The sequence below is a fragment of the Eulemur rufifrons genome, chromosome 5 (assembly GCF_041146395.1).
Source record: "Eulemur rufifrons isolate Redbay chromosome 5, OSU_ERuf_1, whole genome shotgun sequence".
Lineage (NCBI taxonomy): Eukaryota > Metazoa > Chordata > Mammalia > Primates > Lemuridae > Eulemur > Eulemur rufifrons.
The window spans coordinates 7,577,941-7,587,460 of NC_090987.1; the positions used below are offsets into that span (position 1 = coordinate 7,577,941).

Below are 9,520 nucleotides of genomic sequence, written 5' to 3' on the forward strand. Positions count from 1 at the left end.
ATCTGGACCACTGAAGTTGTTCTCATACATTAATTTGGATATTCTGATTTTGCCTTTCTAAATGACAGCCACCTCAGCCAAGCGGCCTCTCAGTTCCAAGGGAGTGCTCATTCCTTCCCTCCCCTCCCACCCTCGCTTGTCCCCAAAGGGTGAGTCCTGTCATCCCACACCCACCACAGCTTCGCCCACCATTTGTAGTCAACCCCATATCCCTCTCTGTTTCTCCCAACCCTGGCCCTTACAGTTGTCCTCTTCCCGTAACGAAAAGGTTTTAACGCCAGCCGGACGAGGTCTCCACTCGCATTCCCAAACTTCCCCTCTTCCAGCTCCGCTGGTCCGGGAGCGCGCGGCAACCCCTCAGCGCGTACCTCTTGCGCCTCAGCCTCCTCCCTCAGGGCTCCCGGGGGCGCTCGGCCCTGCCCGCGTCGCCCGCGCTCTTCCTCCCTCAGGCCCCGCCCCCTGCCCCGCCCCTCGCCCGCCGGCCCGCGTCGCCGGCTCAGGCCCTCCCGGAGGCTCCGCCCCCGCCCCCTCCCCGCGCCGTTCCCGCTCCGCCCCCCGCCCGCCGGCCCGCGTCGCGGTCTCTCGCCCTTCCCGGGCCGCGGAGCTGGCATAGAGAAACGGCGGCTGCGGCTGCATCGCGGCCTGGGGACGCGGGCGCTCCGCTGGACACGGCGGCCCCGAGAGCGCCCGCTGCCCGCGGATCTGCCTCCCGTGGTCCGGGGCTGCCCCCGTGATCGTCCGGCGTTCCTGGGGTCGGGTGTGTCCGGGCGGTGCGGGGCGCGGGTCCGCGCGCTGCTGACAAGACCGAGCGGAGGGGGGGCGCCGCCTGTTGGAGCGCTGGGGGCGCCGCCGGGGGCGTTGAGATCCCCGCGGGGATCGCGGGGGCTGGTTCCTGTGCAGGGAGCAGTTTTCTCGAACTCTCCGCCTTCGCCTCTCTTGGGGCCCAGCGTAGCTCGGAGACCCCGTTGGAATCTGCCTCAGGTAAGCGGACTTGGCCATTTAGGGGTCTCTCGTCCCCAAACCACAGCCGAAGGTCGGGGAGTGGGGAGCGGAGGATGGTGGAGTCATGTTCGTAGGACACGAATTAAAAAAATGCAACAGGCGGGGCGGATCAGGAAACTCCTAGCGTTAATGTTTCCTGCAGAGAGGAGACTTGTCCAAGACTGAAACTTGGTTAGGTTCTTCAAAACCGTAGACGGGCAAAGGAGAGGCTGCTCCTTAAATCTGGGTCTGAGCTCCCTCTGGTGGCTTCTCCTAAGGACGTTTAAAGGAGGTTACAGGTGAGACAGTGGAGTGAACTGCTGTTCCTCTGCTCGGACGCATTGTCATGATTTCTCCTCTGAGAAAAGTGACTCATCTTAGTAGTTCTCATTATGAAGATACCTTCTGATACTATGAAAGCCAAACCTTCAACCGGAGTAAAAAGAAAAGTCCTTTCAGCTTTTACTTTTTTGTCCCTGAGTCCTTTGTAACAACAAGAAAGATACAAGACTCATCTTTGTGTAAACTGCATTTGAGTAAAAACATTGTTAAGTGACCAACACAAGCCACCGTTAACATATGAATACTGTCGGGAGAGTTATATCCTGTAATTGCTTGTCATCTGCTAACACTCACTGAGATGTGAATGTGTGTATTTAAAAGTATAAGAAAACAAAATCACTTGAGCTAATTCAGATTTCATATAAGATTTTATTGTGATTCTAAAATTTCTATCAAGAGATGCAGAATATTTCCATCATTGATATATGTACACTCCCAGCATACCTGTAGCCTCAGAGAATTTCTTTGTTCTGTTTTTCCCCCAGAAAGGAGTGTCATGAAAAAGGAACAGAAAAGAGACATCACTGTTGGTGAAAGGGGAGTTTTCTTTCCCTGTTGGTGGTTACTTCATGATTGGAAGAGAAGTATCTAGGTGGCTGAAGAGATTAGATTTTTATTGTTGTACAGATGAAGCTGATAAAAGAAGATACGAAAATGCTTTCTGTGTCACAATAGGCTGATGAGTGAGCCTGAGAAAGACAGATTTCAAATGAAGGCAGAAATTTTGATTTTTTTAAAACCAAGTAAGACTTTGAACACTTGTTGAGGATGTTTTTCTCCCAAAAATGGAAGAAGAAAAAATTCAGAAAGCAAGAAGCATAAAAAGTAAAGAGTAGTACAACTGAGTCCACTCACTCCAAGAAATGTCAGTACTTTATCATCATCTTCTGGCAAACACACATAAATGCATCATACATGCATGGTGGGTTTATTACCAGTGATGCTTTTTCATGCTAGGAATGACTCTTAATTTGAATTTTGGAGTGCTTTTTATCTTTTTTGCAATTCGTGTTTCAACTCTTCATGTTAAATAGATTTATTTAAAGGAAGTAAATGCTGAATCTATAATATTTTTTAACTGTACTGCTGTTCCCTGGAGAAACAGTATGGAGAAATTAGAGACTTTAAAATTCCCTGAAGTTTTATTGCAAAGCTGTGCCAGACACAGATACACAGTGTAAGTTTTCTCTCCTTGGCAACTGCACTTGATTAGAATGAACCGAACGTCAGCAGGATTTCACAGCATATAAGATTTGCAGTCTTTGTTTTATCAAGGCCTTTAATATATGTTTTATAATTACCAGATGGGAAACACATTGAGCACCATGTTTGACATGTATGCCTAAGGAAAAGAACTCCCCCATGGATCATGGCGTTAATGTTTACAGGACATTTCCTATTCTTAGCATTATTGATGTTTGGTTTTTCTACTTTTGAGGAGTCTGTGAACAATTACTCTGAATGGGCAGTTTTCACAGATGATATAGATCAGTTTAAAACACAGAAAGTACAAGATTTCAGACCCAACCAAAAGCTAAAGAAAAGTATGCTTCATCCAAGTTTATATTTTGATGCTGGAGAAATCCAAGCAATGAGACAACAGTCTCGCACAAGCCATTTGCATCTTTTTAGAGCTATCAGAAGTGCAGTGACAGTTATGCTGTCCAACCCTACATACTACCTACCTCCACCCAAGCATGCTGATTTTGCTGCCAAGTGGAATGAAATTTATGGTAACAATCTGCCTCCGTTAGCATTGTACTGTTTGTTATGCCCAGAAGACAAAGTTGCCTTTGAATTTGTCTTGGAATATATGGACAGGATGGTTGGCTACAAAGACTGGCTAGTTGAGAATGCACCAGGAGATGAGGTTCCAATTGGCCATTCCTTAACAGGTTTTGCAACTGCCTTTGACTTTTTATATAACTTATTAGATAATAATCGAAGACAAAAATACCTAGAAAAAATATGGGTTATTACTGAGGAAATGTATGAGTATTCCAAGGTCCGCTCATGGGGCAAACAGCTTCTCCATAACCACCAAGCTACTAATATGATAGCATTACTCACAGGGGCCTTGGTGACAGGGGTAGATAAAGAATCTAAAGCAAATATATGGAAACAGGTTGTAGTAGATGTGATGGAAAAGACAATGTTTCTATTGAATCATATTGTTGATGGTTCTTTGGATGAAGGTGTGGCCTATGGAAGCTACACAGCTAAATCAGTCACACAGTATGTTTTTCTGGCTCAACGCCATTTTAATATCAACAACTTGGAGAATAACTGGTTAAAAATGCACTTTTGGTTCTATTATGCCACCCTTTTACCAGGCTTTCAAAGAACCGTGGGTATAGCAGATTCCAATTATAATTGGTTTTATGGTCCAGAAAGCCAGCTAGTTTTCTTGGATAAGTTCATCTTAAAGAATGGAGCTGGAAATTGGTTAGCTCAGCAAATTAGAAAGCACCGACCTAAAGATGGACCAATGGTTCCTTCAACTGCCCAGAGGTGGAGTACTCTTCACACTGAATACATCTGGTATGATCCCCAGCTCACCCCACAGCCTCCTGCTGAATATGGCACTGCAAAAATGCACACATTCCCTAACTGGGGTGTTGTCACTTATGGGGCTGGGTTGCCAAACACACAGACCAATACCTTTGTGTCTTTTAAATCTGGGAAACTAGGTGGACGAGCTGTGTATGACATAGTTCACTTTCAGCCATACTCCTGGATTGATGGATGGAGAAGCTTTAACCCAGGACATGAACATCCAGATCAGAACTCATTTACTTTTGCCCCCAATGGGCAAGTATTTGTTTCTGAAGCTCTCTATGGACCCAAGTTGAGCCACCTTAATAATGTATTGGTGTTTGCTCCGTCACCCTCAAGCCAATGTAATAAGCCCTGGGAAGGTCAACTGGGAGAATGTGCACAGTGGCTCAAGTGGACTGGTGAGGAAGTTGGGGACGCAGCTGGGGAAATTATCACTGCCTCACAACATGGGGAAATGATGTTTGTGAGTGGAGAAGCAGTGTCTGCTTATTCTTCAGCAATGAGACTAAAAAGTGTATATCGTGCTTTGCTTCTCTTAAATTCTCAAACTCTGCTAGTTGTTGATCACATTGAGAGACAAGAAGATTCCCCAATAAATTCTGTCAGTGCCTTCTTTCATAATCTGGACATTGACTTTAAATATATCCCATATAGGTTTATGAATAGGTATAATGGTGCCATGATGGATGTATGGGATGCACACTACAAAATGTTTTGGTTTGATCATCGTGGCAATAGTCCTATGGCTAATATACAGGAAGCAGAACAAGCTGCTGAATTTAAGAAACGGTGGACTCAATTTGTTAATGTTACCTTTCAGATGGAATCCACAATCACAAGAATTGCATATATCTTTTATGGGCCATATGTCAATGTTTCCAGCTGCAGATTCATTGATAATTCCAATTCTGGCCTTCAGATTTCTCTCAATGTCAATAATACTGAACATGTTGTTTCCATTGTAACTGATTACCATAACCTGAAGACAAGATTCAGTTACCTGGGATTTGGTGGCTTTGCCAATGTGGCTGATCAAGGCCAAATAACCCGATTTGGTTTGGGCACTCAAGCAATAGTAAAACCTGTAAGACATGATAGAGTCATCTTCCCATTTGGATTTAAATTTAATATAGCTGTTGGATTAATTTTGTGCATTAGCTTGGTGATTTTAACTTTCCAATGGCAGTTTTACCTTTCTTTTAGAAAGTTAATGCGATGGATACTTATACTTGTAATTGCCTTGTGGTTTATTGAGCTTCTGGATGTGTGGAGCACTTGCACTCAGCCCATCTGTGCAAAATGGAGGAGGACAGAAGCCAAGACAAGCAAGAAGGCTTTGTCTTCAGAAGGTCACCACATCGATCTTCCTGATGTTGTTATTACCTCGCTTCCTGGTTCAGGAGCTGAAATTCTCAAACAACTTTTTTTCAACAGTAGTGATTTTCTCTACATCAGGGTTCCTACAGCCTACATAGATATCCCTGAAACTGAATTTGAAATGGACTCATTTGTAGATGCCTGTGAATGGAAGGTGTCAGATATCCGCAGTGGACATTTTCATTTACTCCGAGGATGGTTGCAGTCTTTAGTCCAGGACACAAAACTGCATTTGCAAAATATCCATCTCCATGAACCCAGTAGGGGTAAACTGGCCCAATATTTTACAATGAATAAGGACAAAAAAAGAAAATCAAGAAGGAGAGAGTCTTTGCCAGAACAAAGAAATAGAATGAAAGGCGCCTTTGATAGAGACGCTGAATATATTAGGGCTTTGAGGAGACACCTGGTCTATTATCCAAGTGCACGTCCTGTGCTCAGTTTAAGCAGTGGAAGCTGGACATTAAAGCTTCATTTTTTTCAGGAAGTTTTAGGAACTTCGATGAGGGCATTGTATATAGTAAGAGACCCTCGGGCATGGATTTATTCAATGCTGTACAGTAGTAAGCCAAGTCTTTACTCTTTGAAGAATGTACCAGAGCACTTAGCAAAATTGTTTAAAATAGAGGGAGGTAAAGGCAAATGTAACTTAAATTCAGGCTATGCTTTTGAGTATGATTCATTGAGGAAAGAATTATCAAAATCCAAATCAAATGCAGTCTCCCTGTTGTCTCATTTGTGGCTAGCAAACACAGCAGCAGCATTGAGAATAAATGCAGATTTGCTGCCTACCAGCTACCAGCTGGTCAAGTTTGAAGATATTGTGCATTTTCCTCAGAAAACCACTGAAAGGATTTTTGCCTTTCTTGGAATTCCTTTGTCTCCTGCTAGTTTAAACCAAATATTGTTTGCCACCTCCACAAACCTTTTTTACCTTCCCTATGAAGGGGAAATATCACCAACTAATATTAATGTTTGGAAACAGAATTTGCCTAGAGATGATATTAAAGTAATTGAAAACATCTGTTGGACACTGATGGATCATCTAGGATATCCAAAGTTTATGGACTAAATGCTGCAGGTCAGCAGAAATTTGCACTAATACTTCCCAACCCACTTTGTGGATATGAATTAGAAGAGTTTGTTTATTCTTGTACTCCGTGTGTATGTATGTGTGTGGGTGTATGTATGTATGTGTGTGTTTGGTCTGTTATTTGCACAGAGAGATTATTTTAAGAATCAGCACCATATTTGACCTAGCAGGATTTATTTTTATGGCATCACTTTCTTTGCCTTTGTTTCTGAAATTTTTTCTGTAAAATGTTTCTGCTATACAGGTGTAGATGAAGTTATATCATGGGGGCAGGAGAGATGGGAAGATTTTAAAGGTTTTTGTTTTACTCTCCTTCATCTGTAACTGTGTTAATATATCTTGGGACCTCAAACACTGCTAAAGGCCTTGCAATTCCTGCTTTACCCAAGCATCTCTTGCTTTCAAGATGGACTACAAAAGTTCCTTATCTTTTTGAAAAGGTCTTCTAACACACTTATCTTGCACAAAGAAAAAGAATTTCTTTTACTGTGTATGATGTTCAATGATATCACTGGGGAAACGGTGAAAGCTCCTATCAGAACTATAGGATTCCTTCTGTGGACAATACAGTTGGAAGTACAGAATGAATATGCTTTTTTGAGGTCAGAAACAGTGACCTGGAAAGCCTACTTAAAGTTTTTTTACTTAGAAATAATAAGGAATAAGTCTTTGAACAATCTGAGTACCAAGGGCTGGTAGTTTATTTTAGACATGCTTGTCTGTTTTAAACTCTCTCTTTTTTGCCTCCCTGAAACTACAGCTGTTCACCATCACACCACTTCCACCCTATCCTTTCTGTCACTGTCAAGCAAAACAATCAGCAGTTACTAATTGCTAAACTCTCAATATTTGTGGGGATTTTTCCTCCAGATGATTAATTTTTCACTAAAGACTGAAACAGACTTAGAATCAAATTTATTTTTGTGGAATTAACACTGTATGACTCAAAGACAGCAGTGTCACTGCTGCCAGTGTTTTTTTAGACAAGAAACAGAATTGGAAAACTGCCTGACTTATCTTGCATCCCTTTGAATGAGTTTACAGACTGCCAGTGTCTGCGAAAGTTGAAAGCAAATGGGAGATGATGTCAGAGGCATCTGTTTCCTTTACCATCTGCATCTTATTATAAATGTAGTCGTCATAAAATGTGGTTCATTTTATTTTGGTAGGCTCTGAAATAAAAATGCTATGCCATTGAAAGCCAGTGGAATAATTACAATGTATTGGATGAAAACTATTAGGCAGTGTCAAGACTTGATGGAAATCTCTGTACAGATTGCAGTCTTCTTGATGTTCCAAACTGTAGTTCCCCCAAGCTCTCTAACACTTGGGAGTCTGTCATTCTGACCTAGATAAAAGTGGTTCTTTCTCAGTGGTTTGTTATTATGTCAAAATGTGCTTCCAGAGTGATAAAGCTGTGGATTTGTAACATTCCGGCTAAACCTAACTTGGCTGTCAGTTTTTTTTCCATTATACTGTGAGTGGAGGGGACTGCCCTCCGTCCCCCACATATACTTCCTTCCCATAACTCTCATGATCTTTTCTCTATAATGTCAAAATTAATGAAAATCATATGAATATATTAATAGGTTGATAGGTCACTGAAGACCTGACTCTACACTCTTTTTCTTGAGGGAGATCATTCTTTCTATCTCAGGGTTCCATCAGTGAGCATGTAAAATGCTACATTAATGATAACAATATTTCCTTTATTGATCAGAGTCTCAGTGTTTACTTTCAATTGCCAGGAGTATGATCTTGAATCATATCAAATAAAAAGGCTCTGTTTTGGAAGCAGTATTAGGTCTGATCAAAGTAAGAATTACAAATGTGTGCAGGTAAAAAAGAAGAAAGCAGAAGCTACCATTACCTTTTAACATTGTATAGAAATGCACCCAGGGGTAGGAGAGAGCCAGGTGGAATATATGGAAGAATAGGTGAGGAAGAGATGTGGAAAATGAAAATGATGGTAATTCTGAGAATGATTATGGGAACATGTTATTGATAGCAAAAGAAAGGTAGAGGCTTCCCAAAATTATCTTCACAGTGTATCCTAACTTTCATGCCCACATAGCAATGCAAAATTGAATTTACCTGTCTGTACTCACCCACTCTCACTTCAAGGGGAAATTTCAGACATGAGCCCTACTATGCAGTTAATTCTAAAATAGTAAGTTTGCTGGAGAACACTTCTATTTATAGATTTCCCTGTGAAGAATGTTAGGTATGGGTGAGGGGATGATATATCCATTGGATATACATGCATGTGATCTTGCCTGAGACCCCCTGCCTAATAATGCGAATACATGAGGGGACTGTTTCTCCTGCACTGCCACGGTGATCTTGTAGAAATCCAAATAGCCTCTACCCTGATTTTTGTTCTCATCTTGAAAATAATTAAAGGATAGATTATCACTATATAACACTTCTGAAGGAAGCATTTATAAAACGCTCTATCTACAAAATCAATCCCTTTCTTTATTACCTTCCTTAAACTTAGTCCTAATTGGGATAAAATATTTTATCTAAATAATAGGATTATTATTATTATTGTTATTATTATTTTTTTTGAGACAGGGTCTCACTCTATATCACCCAAGCTAGAGTGCAGTGGCATCATCATAGCTCACCACAACCTCAAATTCCTGGTCTCCAACAATCCTGTCTCAGCCTCCTGAGCAGCTGGGATTACAGGTGTGCACCACCATGCCCAGCTAATTTTTCTGTTTTTTGGTAGAGACAGGAACTCGCTCTTGCTCAGGCTGGTCTCAAACTCCTGGCCTCAAGCGATCCTCCTGCCCTAGCCTTCCAAAGTGCTAGGATTACAGGCGTGAGCCACAGCACCCAGCCAAGGATTAAAATTTTGAAAGGATGTGTTAATCTTGCTGACAAAAAGTAAAATCAATTTAAATGTAATGATAATCTGATTTTCAAAGATTTCAGACAATGCAGATTTACTCAGGATCAAATAGAAAGGCCATATCCAGGTGTGAATTTACTGTAATGAAAATCCAGAGAAGATAGCAGATAGGAGAATCTGCTCAGGAGAAGGAAGCCAAACCTATGAATATGCTTAAATTTAATCTGTACAGTTAAATAAAATTCAAATTTTAATAAGCAGATGTACATATTAGGCCTAGACACTAAAATATTAGACATTTGATTGTT

At 41.7% G+C, this 9,520-nt stretch overlaps 1 protein-coding gene across 1 annotated transcript; it reads left to right on the forward strand.

The window, feature by feature from the left end:
* Positions 1-2,686: 2,686 nt before the first annotated feature.
* Positions 2,687-6,331, forward strand: DSEL (dermatan sulfate epimerase like). Its single transcript, XM_069467881.1, has one exon. It carries the CDS (start codon positions 2,693-2,695, stop codon positions 6,329-6,331), a length of 3,639 nt encoding a protein of 1,212 aa, XP_069323982.1. The 5' UTR covers positions 2,687-2,692.
* Positions 6,332-9,520: the final 3,189 nt, after the last annotated feature.